The following is an 18,281-nucleotide window of genomic DNA, read 5'->3' on the forward strand; positions in this document are numbered from 1 at the left end:
TGCCTGACCTGCTGCGCTTTTCCAGCAACACATTTTCAGCTCTGATCTCCAGCATCTGCAGACCTCACTTTCCCCACCACCATGTGATCTAAGGGTACAATACTCTCCTACTCCATCTTATCCCACAATCACTTGGAGCATGACACTCTATTGGAAGCATTCTTCTCTGTTGCAACCCAGTAACCCAGACTCTCTGCCTGAGGAACATAATGTTTCTAAACAACTTCCCCATCTTTTCTCGGTTTGTTTGTTTGTATATAGTTGTTAGTTGGAATAGAATCTGTCAGATTCTTCAATACCATAATATTCACACGTGGTTGATTGTGTTACTAGAATCCGGTTTCAAATGTCAGGACTGTCCGTGTAACCAGAGGGAGAGAGGGTGAAGGTAAATTATTACAAGAACCATGAGGGAAGGTGTTAAATATTGACCAAATATAGAAGGACATGCTCTGGGGGGGAGGCACTGCCTGAAAGGACAATGTGTGCAGATTCGAGAACAATCTCCAAAACCACCATGGATAAACAGAGACAGTGAGAGGAGACCACTCGGCCCATCAAATTCACACTGACCCTCCGAAGAGCATCCTACCCAGACATGCATCCTCCCCAATCCTATCCCTGTATCCCTGCATTTCCCATGGCTAACCCACCTAGCCTGCACATCCCTGGACACTATGGGGCAATTTAGCATGGTCAATCCATCCTAACCTGTATGCCTTTGGACTGTGGGAGGAAACCGGAGCACCCAAAGGAAACCCACGCCGACACGGGGAGAATGTGCAAACTCCACACAGACAGTCACCTGAGGGTAGAATTGAAACCGGATCCCTGGCGCTGTGAGGCAGCAGTGCTAACTACTGAGCCACTGTGCCACTCCCTATGTGCGCGTGATAGTGAGCAAGTGCAAGAGAGTAAGCTGCTATAGCAGTGATTGATCGAAAGAGAGGGCATGAATGCGATTTACTGGAGAGCTGTCTCAAAAGGGCCGGCACAAGCACAATGGGCCAAATGGCCTCTTTCCTGTGTGCCATTCTGGCATACTTGCTGCAGCACAAGCCACTCAGAGTGAACTTAGCCACCCCTCTCCAACGCGGAGGTAAAACAGCTGCAGACAAACAAACAAGCCTTTCAGAATGGGGACCCCACTTATCAGCACTGCATTCCAGGCCGGTCAGCCCAGAGGTTTCAGGTGGGGAGCTGGGTGCTCAGGAGAAGAAAGAAAAACCACACTCCCATAAAGTCTAAAGCTTCCCATTCTGCCCAGCAACATCAGAACCTGCAGAGGACATCTCTTCCCCCCTCTCCCTCTGCTATTCCCTTTGCTCGACAAGGGCAAATCTCCAAAACAGGTGACGTGCAGGGAAACAGCAACAGCTCACTGCATTACCAATGTTTAATTCTGAATGAATGATCACTTGTGGGGGGGGGTGCAGGGAATAAAACCTCAAGTGAACGAGCTTCAAGCAAATTTATCACATTTCAAGCGCCACCCTGTAGCACCGTTCTGATCTTAATTGGAGGGGAGACTTTGTTACATTGCATTTCAACCCCCACCCTGCTCCCCACACAAACACCCCTGCAGAAATCAATTGACCAGACACATGCACACAGGGGAAAAACAACACACACCCAGGTTATTTGCCAATCTATGAACCATAACTCTCTCAGTCAATACACAGTGCTGTTCAAATATTGCACCTTTCCTTCACAAAACAGATTTTAGCCTGATCTGAACCACAGAATTACATTAGGGTTTCAATCCAACAGACTGCATCACCATATTGGGAGTCAATACCACTTCCTACACACACACACACACACAAACACACACTCACACCAAATGTAAGGAGCTAAAGGGTCTCGGACAGCATATGTTTATTAATCATTGCCCAGTCTTGTCATTAATCCCCAAGTGCAAAGACTACACAGGAATTTATAAAGTCAGGAAGTTATTTTAAGCCATTCTGCTCATTGTAAGCATCGAGTTGTGGTCAAAATCAATTAAATTCTCATCTTCCTTCCCGTAGCATTCTTTGCACCTTTGTTAAGTTTGAATCCAGTAAACATATTGCCTCCCGGGATGCTTTTTGTTTAGAGAAGCTACAACATTTAACACCGAGTTAAAACGGAAATCTATTTTTAATGAGTGCTTCAATTTTAACACAAAACGCTTCCAACAAACGATACAGCCCAATTGGAAAGTGCACGCTTTATTTTAAAAGCAAAACAAGAAATTGCATTATTAAATCTTGGATCGGTGACAGAACAATAGGAGCTTCTAAACTTCGAAGATTCCAAGCTGAATCAGCCACGTTTCAATCGCTATTGGTCGAGAAAAACACATCCAGAATTGTTCATATGAAAAAGATCAGCACATTTAGTATCATAGAACCCCAACGGGGTGGAAGCTGGCCATTTGGACCATCGAGTCCAAACTGACCCTTGTAAGGGCATCCAACCCAGATCCACCCCATCCCTGTAACCCTGCATTTCCCATGGTTAACCCACCTAGCCTGCACATCCCTGGACGCCATGGGCAATTTAGCGTGGCCAATTCACCTAACATGCACATCTTTGGATTGTGGGAGGAAACCGGAGCACCCGGAGGAAACCCGCACAGACACGGGGAGAATGTGCAAACTCCACACAGACAGATGCCCCGAGGCTGGAATCAAACCCAGGTCCCTGGCGCTGGGAGGCAGCAGTGCTAACCACTGAGCCACCGTGCTGCCCCAAATTTGCAGGGTAAGGGCATTCAATTTAAACACTTACTAATCAGCTCTTAGAGTTACAGCAGCCCATCAGAACCCCTTTGTGACCTTTAGGGAAGAGAGTCTGCCATCTTCACCTGGTCTGGCCTACATGTGACTCCAGAGCCAGCTATTGAGTCAAGTCTGAAATACCTAGGTGGGAAACTCCAATCAAAGGGGATTTACAGTGTCACAGAATTGCTATGCCCCAGAAGGCAGCTGTTCAGCCTACCATGCCTGTCCCAATTCCAGTAGGGGCAATAAATCCTGGCTTCGGGTACCAATGTCTAGACTCCAAAGTGGGCCGTGAACATGAAACTTGAGAGGCGAGTGTGACTAAGTTACGTGAAGATGCACGTTTGTACCTACACTGAGGCAAATTCCTGGACTTATTTTCAGCCGCACAATGAGCCATCAGGGATGAGGCCTTGGAAAGAAGGTTTAACTTGAAGAAGCATCATCACGTTGTTTTGACCCTTTGAACTTTAAACCCTGACAGTACCTGGAACAAAAATATCTTTTCTGGAGATCCATTGTAAGCTTAGAGAAGGTGTTTGCCAACACGGGGCATGGATTACTTCAATTCACATTCATATTCACCAAGACTAACCACCTGCATCTCCACAACATCTGGCTTCAGCCTGTCTCAGCTGTTCCACCACAGAAGCCTTCACTTTCCTCTGAACTCACCCCTTCCTGGCTGGACTCCCACACCCTACCGTCCCTAAACTTGAGGTCGTCCAAAACGCTACCACCCATCACTTCCATTTCTCCAACTCACGTTCCCTCACCACCTCACTGCGTCACATGGGTCAAGCAACACTTCCATTTTGAAAATTCTCACCTTGGTTTTCAAATCCCTCCTGGCCCTCACCCAGTTCACCCCATAACCTCTTCCAGCCTCACCTCTCTCCAAGCACTGCTGCTGTTCTTCCCCAGATACTGACACCCCCCCTCACACATCTGCAAGTTAAATCCACTCCATCACTCGTTGCCGAGGGTCCACATTCTGACACCCCACCCTCCCCCTCCCCCTCCCCCTCCCCCTCCACCTCACACATCCGCAATTAAAATCATATCCCACTAGGTGGATGGGGTCCACATTCTAGGGAGGTGGTGGTCTCATGGTAATATCACTGGACTAGTAAATCAGCAATACCAGGTTCAAATCCTCCCGTGGTTTTAAAAAAGCACACCTTATGGTGACCATTTAACTACTGTCAACCGTTTTACAAAACCCATGTGGTTCACTAATGTTCTTTCGCAGGGGAAATCTGTCATTCTTACCTGGTCAGACCTACATGTGACTCCATACCCACAGCTACATGACTAATGCTTAACCGCCCTCTGGGTAATAAATGCTGGTCTTTTATGGCAAGGTCTATATCCTGTGAACAAATTTAAGAATCCCTTCCAGTGTCATCCTTTCTGATGTTCCTTCATTTCCTTCCATTCAGACAGTCCTTCAAAGTTTAACCGTTTGAAAAATCCCAAATAAACATACAAATGCTGAAGAAACTCAGCAGGTCTAGCAGCATCTATGGTGGGGGGGGGGGGGGGGGAAGAGGGAGACAGAGAGGGAGACAGAGAGGGAGACAGAGAGGGAGACAGAGAGGGAGACAGAGAGGGAGACAGAGAGGGAGACAGAGACAGTTAACATTTCAAGTCTAGTAGTGACCCTTTGTCAGAAGTGACTAGACCCAACCCATTAACGGTTTCTCTCTCAACAGATGCTATCAGATGTGCGGAGTTTCTCCAACACTTCTTACTTATCTTTCAGATTTGCAGCATGAAAGAGTTTTCAGTTTCATTCTTACATTTGAGTAAGCTTCTAGTCATCTTCTCCTTCTGTATTTTAAATAGTCTGGTTGGGCCCCTTGTGCCATTTCACTGCGTTAAAGGGAACTGTACAAATAAAGACCTGATGAAGGGCTTTTGCCCGAAATGTCGATTTTCCTGCTCCTTGGACACTGCCTGACCTGCTGTGCTTTTCCAGTGCCATACTCTTGACTCTAATTCCAGCATGTACAGTGCTCACTTTCAGCAAAATAAAAACTGCTACTGGCCTTCTAAACATCAAAATAGAAATATTTCTTAATTCAAGGTGAGTGACTAGATTGGCTAAATAGACATGGTCTTTTCCCTGGGGTGGGGGAGTCCAGAACTAGAGGGCACAGGTTTAGGGTGAGAGGGGAAAGATTTAAAAGGGACCGAAGGGGCAACGTTTTCACACAGAGGGTGGTACTTATTTGGAATGAGCTGCCAGAGGAAGTGATGGAGGCTGGTACAATTGCAACATTTAAAAGGCATCTGGATGGGTATATGAATAAGAAGGGTTTAGGGGGATACGGGCCAGGTGCTGGCAGGTGGGACTAGATTAGATTAGGATATTTGGTCGGCATGGACGGGTTGGATCGAAGGGTCTGTTTCCAAGCTTTACATCTTTATGACTCTATGCCAATCTTCTAGATGGAGGGGCTACAGAAAGCCCAAATAGGTAATCTGTTGGAGGGGGAAACCAGTCTGCTGTACGATAACAGAATGAACTGTAGGATCTTGGAAAGCTCTGAAGATCATTCTATTCACATCGACAGAATCATTCCGGTATCGGGGTAGATGGATAAAGTGGTTAACAAGGCATACTTGCCTTTACTGGTCGAGAAATAGAGTTTAAGAGCAGGGAGGTGATGCTGAAATAGTATAAAACATTGATTGGCCACAGGAGTATTGTGTACGGTTCTGGAATACTCAGACGGGTGTTTTTGACCAGCACAGACTCAATGGGCTGAAGGGCCTTGTTGTGGGTTGCTATGACTGTAATATCAAGGTGCTCAGTGCAAAGAATGCATCATTACCCTAAAAACAAAGACCTTGACAGACCTTGGCAATGCGGGCACACGCTGTTGGGAAATCACTGTGGCTGGGTGGCACGCAGGAGGGCACTTTATGCCAGATCCACAGCCAAAGTGTCCAGAGGTGGCACAGGCTCTAAAGATTCTCACTCACACACTGAAATAATACCCTGCTAACAAGTCTGCCTTTACAGAGGAACCTAGATTATCTTAACAACACGGGTAGGGAGCATTTTGTTTGGATAATCGAATGCTGGGTAATCGAGGTTCTTCTGTATTTACACGTGGAGAGTCCTTGACACTGACCCAGCTCCCTCAGAGCCAGCTCTCAGAGTGAACAGAACCTCCCACAGTCCTGCTTCTTTTTTTTTCCTGTTTACAATTTTTTTAATTTTATTAAACAAATTACAAAACAGTTTACAAAAAACAGTGAACATTTACAGCTGTATACAACAGCAATTTTACAAGGGAGAGGAGCAGCAAAGCCAGGCCCCAAACCCTACCGTTCAACCAGTTTACAGGGAGATGAGGACAAACCTCAAATCCCAGTTTCACATTTGACAAGACAGTGACAATGACATTTGTACATAAAAAGCCAATCCAGTTACAGAAACGGTGCATACAATACAGACCCAGCAAGCCCCCATCCCTCCCACCTTCCGACCACGCTAAGGCAGCCCGCCCCTATGTACCTTCCGGCTCTCGGTCCACCCCATGCTCCTTCCAGTTCTTGGTCCGCCCTGACACACCTTTCGACCACCTCTAGGACAGCCCGCCCCGGTACCCGCACGGGGTGACAGCGGTCAGGACGGCCTACCCACCTTCCGGCTTCACTAACCACCCTCAGCACCTTTCGACCAACTCTGGGACAGCCCGGCCCAGTACCTGACCGGGGTGACAGCGCTGAGGACGGAACACTCCTGTTTCTACCTGTCAGCCAGGGTCCCTGATTGGACCAGGTTAACAGCCCCAATCAGGGAACTCAGATTCTTGGAGGTCCCCCTGGCTGACCCTGTTACAAGCACTAACACACACCCTGCCCTAGCTGCCCATCACTCAATGACAACACAAGCTGACAGTTCCACAGGCATCCATGCCTATCCCACAGCACACTCTTCAGTACCGAGGGAGTCTCAGAATTTGAAGTCGCCACTTACCTAGTCTACCACCATCACACATCAGAACATGGGGAGGTGAAGGCCCAATGGTACGATCCCTACACTGTTAATCCAGAGACCCGGATAAATTCTGGGCACCCAGGTTCAAATCCCACCATGGCAGATGGTGAAATCTGAATTTAAAAAAAAATCTGGAATAACAAGTCTAATGACGACCATGAATCCATGGTCAGGTCAGGAAAAAACCCATCTGGTTCACTAACGTCCTTTACGGAGGGAAATTGTCATCCTTATCTGGTCTGGTCTACATGAGACTCCAGACCCATAGTAAAGTGCTTAATGCTCAATCGCCTTCTCGGTAATTTGGGATAGACAATAAGTGCTGGCCCAGACAGTAACACCCACATACCGTCAATTAATTAAGTTAAGCACTAACCTTTTATTAAAATTGACCAGCTCACACACATTCTAATAAACCTGTAAAGCAAGGGATCTTGAGGAGCAGTGATAGTGTCCCAACCTCTGAGCATGGAGGCCTGGGCTCAGGTCCCAACTACTCCAGGCATATGTCATAACCATAAGACATAGAAGCAGAAATTAGGCCAATCGGCTCATTGAGTCTGCTCTGCTATTCATTCATGGCTGATATGTTTTTCAACCCCATTCTCCCACTTTCGCCCTATAACCCTTGATATCCAGAACCTATCTATCTCCATCTTAAATACACCCAATGCCCTGGCCTCCACAGTCTTCTGTAGTAATGATTCACCACTCTCTGGCTAAAGAGGTTTCTTCCTATCTCCGGTAGCTCAGTGGATAGCACTGCCGCCTCACAGCACCAGGTTCGATTCCAGCCTCGGCCGACTGTCGGTGTGGAGTTGTCACGTCCTCCTTGTGTCTGCGTGGGTTTCCTCCGGTACTCTGGTTTCCTCCCAGACGTCCGAAGATGTGCGGGTTAGGGTGAACTGGTCATGGGAAATTGCCCAGAGTGTCAGGGCTGTGTAGGTTAGGTGTATTAGTCAGGGGAAAATGTAGAGTAATAGGGTAGGAGAAATGGGTTTGGGTGGGTTACTCTTCAGAGGGTTGGTGTGGACTTGTTGGGCCAATCGGCCTGTTTCCATACTGAAGGGATTCAATGATTAAAAGGTCTTCCCTTTATTCTAAGGCTGTGCCCTCGGGTTCTAGTCTCTCCTACCAATAGAAACATCTTCCCAACATCCACGCTATCCAGGCCATTCAGGATTCTGCAAGTTTCAATCAGATTCCCCCTCATCCTTCTAAAAACATCCCTGAACAGGTCAATTAGGAAATATTTAACTCACTGGAGCAGCTAGGACTTGAACCTGAGCTTTTTACTCTTGTATTCTGAAACCTATTTATCCACAATTTAATATATTTCCATACCAACTCTGTACTTGGGATTAATTTCTTGGTCTTTTGGAGAACAGAGGCCCTGGGACCCCATTAAGCAAAAATTACATAGTTTTATTGTCGGATTTAAATTCCTCTGACTCATTCAAGCAACCTTATCTCTCACCAATTTATATCTACCCTGGTCAATTCTTAAACCTTTGGATCCAATTAATGAATGACCAAGCCTTAATGTGAAAGCTTTGAAATAGTGATGATGCAGTTCTGCTGATATAACTTAAAAAGTCAGAGATTACTTGCATGCATGCATCAACTGAAAGGCTATCCTGTTAACTAGTTTCAACAACAAAAGGCTTGCTTTAAAAACCAACGCCCAAAGATGGTCAGACTCGGAGCGTTTTTGTGTTTAAGATATCGCAATCTGGGAACAAACAAAACTGGACCTGCTTAACAAAATCACCATATTCGCATAGTACTTTCAGATACAAAATCTCGAGATGCATTTATGGAAGAGTTATCAAACAAAATTCTGACGTAGCGCCACAATAAGGAGACGGCCTTGGTCAGAGGGTCAGATTTTAAAAAGGAGAAGAGTTTTGTTTTGAAGTGGGCATGGTACTAATGAGCTTAATTCAGGAGGCTTGTAAATGCAGTTCAGCGAGGGTTGGCATGCTTTTTGTTCCCCCTGATGTTGCCAGGGTTGGAGGATTTGAGCTACAGGGAGAGGCTGAACAGGCTGAGGCTTTTTTCCCTGGAGCTGAGGGGTGACCTTCTAGAGGTATACAAAATTATGAGGGGCAAGGATAGGATAAATGGACAAAGTCTTTTCCCTGGGGTGGGGGAGTCCAGAACTAGAGGGCATAGGCTTAGGGTGAGAGGGTAAAGATATAAAAAGGGACCTAAGGGGCAACTTTTTAAATGTAGAGGATGGTGAGTGTATGGAATGAGTTGCCAGAGGAAATGGTGGAGGCTGGCATAGTGACAACATTTAAAAGGCATCTGGATGGCTAATAAATAGAAAGAGCTTAGAGGGATATGGGCCAAGTGCTGGCAAATGGGACTAGATTAGGTTAGGATATCTGGTCAGCATGGACGGGTTGGACCGAAGGGTTTGTTTCCGTGCTGTACATCTCTATGACTCTGATTGGACGTGGGCTGAATGGCTTGTTGGACCGTTCAGGAGGCAGTTCGGAGGCACCTGCATTGCTGTGGGTCTGGAGTCACATGTAGACCAGACCAGGTAAGGACAGCAGATTTCCCTCCTTGAAGGACAGTAGTGAACCAGATGGGTTTTTACAACAATTGAAAGTGATTGGCATTAGACCAGCATCCCACTCCATATTTTATTTTCATTGAATTTCAATTTTAACCATCGCCCACAGTGGGATTCAAACTCCTGTTCCCCAGAACATTAATCTGGAACTCTATCTTCCTGGTCTGGTGACACCACTGGGCTACGAACTCCCGTGATGAGGGAACGTTAAACAGTCTCAGCTTGTATCCGCTAGCGGCTAGAACGGAAGAGGCGACCTGACTGAAACATACAAGATCTTGAAGAGTCTTGTCAAGGTAGATACGGAGAGGATGTTTCCTCTTATGAGAGAATTTAGGACAAAGGGTTGCCCATTTTAAATTTTACTCTGAGGGTCTTGAGTCTTGGTTATCGAGGGTAAGGAGAAATTAAATTCTGAGGTACAATCATATCAGCCACGACTGTATTGAATCGTGGAGCAGATTCGAGGGGCTGAATGGCCTACTCCTAATTTGGACGCTCCTGAAACAGGAGAGTGAGACACAGAGAAATTGATGTAATTTGTGGTTTACTCCATAACAAATACCACTGCAAGTCAGGTTCTGTTGAGTCAGATATCTTGAAGTACATCTACAATACAATGATATCACAGAGTCTAGTTTTTGTGCTGTCTGATGTTACTGTACATTACATAGAAACAATTGTCTCTAATACACAGAGAAAGTGACTTAAAGTGGGGCAGGCAATTTTATATTACAGTGTCACATGTGGCGATGTCATGAAACTGTCTTGAAACCAAGGTGTGTCTGGTGTGGAGACTACACGATAATACAACCAGAGAGTTAAGGAGAGAATCAGAGAGCTCAGGTCCCAGGCTGCTGAAGGTACGTTCACAATAAAACATTCGAGCCAACTACTTCCAAAAAGGTCTATTCGAATCGAAAACAGAGAACAGCCTTTGCGGATCACAGTCTACTTTTTAAAACTTGTTCGAGGAGGAACACTGTGCCAGAACAAGTCCGAAGGGCCTCATCGTACGCTACAACAAATTTTACAGAAGTTTGCAATGCCGTTAGAAAAAGAAAAGCATAATTTTCACTCACACAGTGTACCAATCCTAACAGCACGCCACAGTAACATCTGAACCAAGAGCTCAGATTATAATAAACTTTAGCTGTGCAGGAGTAATGTTAAACTACCGTAAAAATGATAAGAGAAATTGCAAGACAAATCAATTTCGAATAAAAATTCTCCAAAATTGCTCCCTTTTTTCTGCGTATCACATCAAACACAATACTCTAACAGCAAACGTCACAGCCATTGTCAGCACCAAGGCCAGTCTGAATCAGTGCCTGACTATTCCTATCAGCTCGATATGCTTTTGCAATATTTATAATTTTCTCAATCAGGCTGCATGCTGACATTTCTTGAGCAAACTAATTCTTTTATGTAGAAGTCTACTTTGCAATTGCGTGGTGTGCCACACCTCCAAGGTCAATATTTAAAACTCGTTTCAGAATTTCCTTTTGACCTTGTAACTCAATAATGAACAGACTGTACCTGATTGATAAACGGGTGCATCTCACTGTTTGCATGTAGAATATTCAACACCGAATCATGCTGTTCGGTGCAGACTCGAACCTCGTCCTGTCTTTCCATATTTATTCCTTTCTCCCCCTCAGATGCTGACTTTGCCTCCCTTAAATGCTTTTCACATTTGCTTTGGCACTCCCTATGGGCTCACATTCCACATTCTCATCACTCTATGGGTGGACAAGTGCTCCCTGCTGGATTTATTAAAGATTGTATTATGCAGCTAGCCTTTAGATTTGTTCGATCATCTCAATTATTGTGCCAAGCTGGGAGGAAAAACATCACCACATATTAGGCACAATGCAGACGACACGTGTACATCTTAAGCCAGGTACATTGTTAAAGATTCTTTTACCACATAATTATTTTTGCCTTTTCCAGTTTGAATTCAGATTTCCTTTTGAAAGTTTCCACTGAACATGTTTCCACCACATTCCCCTCAACCCCATTCTCAGCTCATTATCACAACTCGACCCCATTGTTTTATTCTGCCACTTATTTCAGAAATGTAGAAAATAGAGGGAGGCCATTCAGTCCATTGAGCATGTTCCGTCATTCAGTATAATCATGACTGATCATCCAACTCAGTCCCCTGTTCCCACTTTCTCCCCATTCCCTTCGATCCCTTTAGCCCTAAGAACTGTATCTAACTCCTTCTTGGAAACATTCAATGTTTTGGCCTTAACCACTACCTGTGGTAGAGAATCCCACAGGCTCCCCAATCTCTGGGTGAAGACATTTCTCCTCATCTCAGTCCGAAATGGCCCACCCCGTATCCTTAGACTGTGATCCCCTAGTTCTGGGCTCACCGGTCACTGGGAACATCCTTCCTGTGTTTACCCTGTCTAGTCTGGTTAGAATTTTAAACCATTCAATGAGATCCCCCCTTCAATCTTCTCAACATCAGCAAATTCTATCCTAACTGTCTCAGTCTGTCTTCATACGTCAAGTCCTGCCAACCCAGGAATCAGTCTGGTAAAGCCTCACTGCCCTCCCTCCATCGCCAGAACACCCTTCCTCAGATAAGGAGACCAAAACTGGACACAATACTCTGGGGTGGTCTCACCAAGTCCCTGTGTAAAAAAAACATGTGTCTGATTACTGGCAATCCTACACCAGTGAGAACAGTGTCTTCATCAAAACGAAAACCAGTCACTATTGTGAAGACCTCGACTTGATCATAACATCCCCAATTGTCTCCAAACTTTAGCTAACTGAAGCACCAGATATTCTTTTCCCTCATCCCAAGTCTAGTTAGTTAATCATTTCTGCCGTGTTCTCTCATGGAAACATTGCACATTCAATTAAAATTAGAAGACTTGAAAGATGTCTACTATTACAGAAGACCGCATCCTGTAATTCTCCTTCAGATTGACAGCATTCCACACAGCAGAGGTTCAGCTTGACAGGGAAGGACGACAATCTGGTCAAAATATCCCTGGCCAACTCAGCTCACTCTGAAAGTCATTTCAGCAGAACATCCAGTCCAAGTAAGTGTCAAACGCAAGGCAAAAGTTCAACTCTGAGACCAGCTTGGGAACTTCACAATAGAAATCAAGAGCCTTAGCTGCTGAAAATAATGTCAACCACTGCATTCCTGATTGTAAACATAAAGGAAACAGCATCCAGCACAAAATTCACAGCTTTGAGAGAAATATTTGCAGTTTTTCACGTGCATTCAAAGCTACGGTGTTACTTATTGCTAGAAGATCTTGCCTGGTTTGCAGTTTAATTTAACACAGACAACATCCAACTGTACTTTGCAAGAAAAGTGTGTTAATGTCGTAGTGACTTACCACTCAAAAGAGGCTGCCCTTCACGAATAGTCCTTGAAACGTCTGCATTGTAAACATCTTCTGAAAATCCAGGTGTGCATGACCCAAGTTCACTTGCTTCCACTGGTATCTAAAACAGAAAAGCCCAAGACATAAAACAAATAATTTAAAATGCAAACAAACCTTTAAATAAAGAGACAGTACTGTAGATCCTGGAGATCTGAATTACAGAGAGTGTGCTGGAGAAACTCAGTGCCTGGGAATAGAACGAGAGTTATGAAGTTTTAAGTCCACACGTGTCTTCACTATGAAACTCATCCAGGATTCAAAATGTTAACTCTTGTTTCTTGCTCTCTCTCCAGATGTAACAGGCCCCCCGCATTTCTCATTTGTATTTACAAACAAAGCCTTTCTTAGTTGCAGTCCCGTCTGGTGTAAATAAAGTCAGTCAGTCATACAGCATGGAAACAGACCCTTCATCCATGCTAACCAGGTTTCCTACACTAAACTAGCCCCATTTGCCTGCATTCGGCCCGTAAACCTCTCCAATCCATGTACCTGTCCAAATGTCTTTTATTGCACCTGCATCTACCATTTATAGAGTCATAGTCATAGAGATGTACTTCTGGCAGCTTACATGAAACATTTCCAACCTCGGGTCCCTTTTGGAACCATCCCCCTCTCACCTTAAACCTATGCCCATTAATTTTGGATTCTCCCACCCTTGGGGGAAAAAAGACCTTGACTTTTCACCCCAGGCCCCTCGTGGTTTTATAAACCTCTATAAGGTCACCCCTCGCCTCCTACACTCCAGGGAAAGAAATCCCAGCCTATCCAGCCTCTCAGCATGGAAAAAGACCCTTCGGTCCAACTCGTCCATGCCAACCAGATATCCTAAATAACTATAGTCCCATTTGCCAGCACTTGGCCCATATCCCTCCAAACCCTTTCTATTCATATACCCATCCTGATGCTTTTTAAATGCTGTAATTGTACCAGCCTCCACCACATCCTCTGGCAGCTCATTCCATACACACACACCCTCTGCATGAAGTAGCCCCTTAGATCTCTTTTATATCTTTCCCCTTTCACCTTAAACCTATGCCCTCTAGTTCTGGACTCCCCCACCCTAGAGAAAAGACCTTGTCTATTTCTCCTATCCGTGCCCCTCATGATTTTATAAACCTCCATGGTCACCCCTCAGCCTCCAGGGAAAACAGCCCCAGCCTATTTGTGATTTGGAGATGCCGGTGTTGGACTGGGGTGTACACAGTTAAAAATGACACAACAACAGGTTCAAGTCCCACAGGTGTCTTTGGAAGCATTAGCTTTCTGAGCACTACTCCTTCATCAGGTGGTTGTGACAGCGTCCTGATGAAGGAACAGTGCTCCAAAAGCTAATGCTTCCAAATAAACCTGTTTGACTATAACCTGGTGTTGTGTCATTTTTAAACTTTGTCCAGCCTATTCAACCTCTCCCTATAGCTCAAACCCTCCAATCCTGGCAATACCCTTGTAAATCGTTTCTGAACTCTTTCAAATTTCACCCTTATAAATCAAACCCTTCAGTTTTGGGGCCATCCATGTAAATTGGTTTTGCAACCTATACAGTTTAATAGCATCCTTCCTATAGCAGGGTGACCAGGATTATACACAGTACTCCAAATATGCTTATATCAAACAATTCTAGAACTGCAGAAACATACAATACTAACTGTGAGACGAAGTAGCAGAAGTAGGTCATTCAGCCCATCAAACCTTTTCCACAATTCAATGAGATACAGTCATTGACAGTCGTAGAGTCTTACAGCACGGAAACAGGCCCTTCGGCTGAAACTGATCCATGTCAATCATGGTTGACCTAATAATCCTCAACTCCACTCTCCTGCCTTTTCCCCCTTCCCCTCCATTCCCTTTACAGATTAAAAATCTGTCTGTCTCAGCCTCGGGTAAACTTAACAGCCCAGTCACAGAGATTTACTGCACAGAAACAGACCCTTCGGTCCAACTCGTCCATGCCAACCAGATATCCCAACCTAATCTAGCCCCATTTGCCAGCACCTGGCCTATTCCTTGGATGCTGCCTGAACTGCTGTGCTCTTCCAGCACCACTAATCCAGAATCGGTTTTCAGCATCTGAAGTCATTGTTTTTACCATATCCCTCTAAGCCCTTTCTAATCATATACCCATCCAAATGCCTTTTAAATGTTGTAGTTGTACCAGCCTCCACCACTTCCTCTGGCAGCTCATTCCTTCCACACACACACACACACACACACACACACACCACCCTCTGCGAGAAAAGATGAGACTAGATTATATTCCTTACTGTGTGGAAACAGGTCCTTCAGCCCAACAAGTCCACACTGACCCTCTGAAGAGTAACCCACCCAGACCCATTTCCATCTGACTAATGCATCTAACACAATTGGCAATTTAGCATGGCCAATCCACCCGACCCTGCAGTGGGGTACCCGAGGGATCACCGCTGGGACCGCAGCTTTTTACAATATATATTAATGATATAGAAGATGGTATTAATAGTAACATTCGTAAATTTGCTGATGATACAAAGCTGGGTGGGAGGGTGAAATGTGAGGAGGATGTAAGGAGATTACAGGGTGACCTGGACAGGCTTGGTGAGTGGACAGATGCATGGCAGATGCAGTTTAATGTGGATAAATGTATGGTTATCCACTTTCTGGAATATTGTGTGCAGTTCTGGTCTCCAAATTTGAGGAAGACATTCTGGCTATAGAGGGAGTGCAGCGTAGGTTCACGAGGTCAATTACAGGAATGGCAGGACTATCTTATGTTGAAAGATGGGAGCGACTGGGTTTGTATACCCTTGAGTTTAGAAGACTGAGAGGGGATCTGATTGAGATGTATAAGATTATTAAAGGATTGGACACTCTGGAGGCAGGAAACAGGTTTTCACTGATGGGTGAGTCCCGAACCAAAGGACACAGTTAAAAATAAGGAGTAGGCCATTTAGGACAGAGATGAGGAGAAACTTCTTCACCCAGAGAGTGGTGGCTGTGTGGAATGCTCTGCCCCAGAGGGCAGTGGAGGCCCACTCTCTGGATTCGTTTAAGAAGGAGTTGGATAGAGCTCTCAAAAATAGTGGAGTCAAGGGTAATGGAGATAAGGCAGGAACAGGATACTGATTGAGGATGATCAGCCATGATCATACTGAATGGTGGTGCAGACTCGAAGGGCAGAATGGCCTACTCCTGCACCTATTGTCTATTATCTTTGGATGTGGGAGGAAACCAAAGCATCCGGAGGAAACCCACGCAGACACGGGGAGAATGTGCAAACTCCACACAGTCACCCAAGGCTGGAATAAACCTGGGTGCCTGATGCTGTGAGCCGCCGTGCTGCCCCAAAAGGTTGCCCCTTAGATCTCTTTTATAGTCTCGACAGCTCTGTACATTAAACAATTCCAGATTCCCCTTAAATAGAAACCCCTTATTCTGAAATTAGGAGTCCATTCAGTCATCCTGTCTGTGCTGACACTTTGAAAAAGCTATCCAATTAGTCCCCACTCTCCTCGCCCTTTCTCCAATGCTGTACATTTTGTTTTCCTCTTCAAGTAAGTTTTTTTTTTAAAGTTATTCATGGTTATACCAGAGTTTCAGACAGTGTCCCCCAGATTATAACATCTGACTGCACTTTTTTTAAAAAAAGTCCTCAGAAATTGCAGGAGAATCTTAGCAGGTTTGGCAGCGCCTGTGAAGAGTGTGAACATTTTGAGAACTGAAGATGGGTGATCGTACTCAAAATGTTAACTTTCTCTCTCTCTCTCTGCACGGACGTTACATTTTTTTGTCAGAGTACAATTGAAATAGAATTCTCTTGGAGAGGAGGTTCCAAATCTTTCTCGGTGTTAATTAAAGACATATGATTATACCATGGCTAACACTGCCATAACAAATAAACTCTCAAGAGGCATACTCAGTGAGAAAGTAGGCTATTTTCAAATGTGTCCAATGTTTGGGTACCAGACAATGATCTTAACTGGGTCAAGCAAATCACTTGTCAGACTGGAGCTGTACTGTGGGAACAATTCAGTTCGCAGTGTAATGCATCCCTGATCATTCCATTTGAATAGGACAAAGCAGTTAAATGATTTCATGCTTAAAGGAATTTGATTACAATGCAGTATTTCAAACAATTCTATTATTAGGCGTGTGGAGTTTAAAAAAATCGCATGGATCGGGGTGAAAAATATAGCACATTTTAACTGTGGTAAACAATTTCTCAAGAAAGGTCTCAAAACATTAACTCTGTTTTCTCGCTACAGACGTGCTAAGTTTCTCCTGCGATTTCTGTTTTGGTGTTTCAGATCTCCAGTGTCGAGATTTCTTTGTTTCGGTTAATTGTGATAAACCCCAGCCAAACACTGCTCAGATCTCCAGAGTTAATTTACACAAGTTCAGTGTGCAAATTGTAGCCATCAGCACTTTGCTCACATGTAGATTGGGAGGGGTAAGGGGACGGGTCAATTTATGATGAAAATGTTTCACAATTCTGATCAGTTTGGAAATGCAGAGGTAAACAGATTACTTTTGGTTACAAAGCAAAAAGGAAGCTGCTGTTCTGGGATTTAAATTTAGGTCTCAAAACTTGAGCTCCCTTGCATATTTATAAAGTAAGAATCTAGAGTGCAACTTAACAATTGTGAATGAGGCATTGTGAAAATACCGCTCAAAACTGAATGAAAGGGCTCAATAAAGAGGTTGTATTGTGATTTAAATCAACAGGAATGGGCAGTTATTGGGGAAATTGCTGGTGTTCTAAATGCCAAACATTCTCCCCCTCTCTCTTGGAAATATCTGGGGCTCACCAAGTCGCTGGGAGGTCTCGCTCCACCACCCCCAGTCCCCACCACTCAATGCAACCTGCTAGAGAATTAATCAGGAATGCAATTGAGTTTTAAAACTGCAGAGCAGCAGATTAACAGTAACGAGGTTTAACAGCAGTCAGCTGGAAGGTGTACAGACAGGAGTCGCCAAGCGCTCTGCATTGGGCGGCTGTTCCACTTACACAACGCCGAAAATACGCCGCATGTTAAAGACAATACAACCCCATGGCTAATCCACCCGAACGTGCAAAATCTTTCCAATTACAGGGATCCTTTGCAATGCAAACTTGCCGAACCGCAGGATTTTTTTAAAAAATAAAGTTTATTCCTAAAATGCAATTAAATCAATGGTTTGCAACGTAGCCACGGTGTGTGTGTGTGTGTGTGTAAGGACTGTAGAATTAATCTCTCCAGAAGGAATATTAACAAAATGCACCTCCCCACTCCGTCTCTCTCTCTCCCTCTCTCTTTGTGTAAGTTCTGCCCTGGTCTCAGTTTCTCTGTAAGGATCTGTGTAGAATTCCTCTTCCCTCTATTCAACTGTACCCCTCATAGTGGTGTCTGGACTGATTCTTCTCTCACTGTTTGAGGGGGAGGGGGGTCTATGCCCCAATTTCTCTCCCCTTTATTAAGTCTTACCGCCCCCACCCTCCAGGAGAAGATTTCCTGGGTCTCATTTGAGTGTTATCTCAGTCTCTC

The 18,281-nt window shown here is 44.8% G+C and overlaps 1 protein-coding gene across 1 annotated transcript in view; it reads right to left on the reverse strand.

Annotated features, from left to right (window-relative positions):
* Window positions 1-18,281, reverse strand: part of LOC122548761 (cadherin-2-like) — a 213,236-nt gene that overhangs the window by 193,870 nt on the left and 1,085 nt on the right. The window contains exon 2 of the mRNA XM_043687528.1: window positions 12,736-12,844. Coding sequence (XP_043543463.1) covers window positions 12,736-12,844 — 109 coding nt within the window. The remainder of the gene's footprint in view (window positions 1-12,735; window positions 12,845-18,281) is intronic.

The sequence above is a fragment of the Chiloscyllium plagiosum genome, chromosome 4 (assembly GCF_004010195.1).
Source record: "Chiloscyllium plagiosum isolate BGI_BamShark_2017 chromosome 4, ASM401019v2, whole genome shotgun sequence".
Lineage (NCBI taxonomy): Eukaryota > Metazoa > Chordata > Chondrichthyes > Orectolobiformes > Hemiscylliidae > Chiloscyllium > Chiloscyllium plagiosum.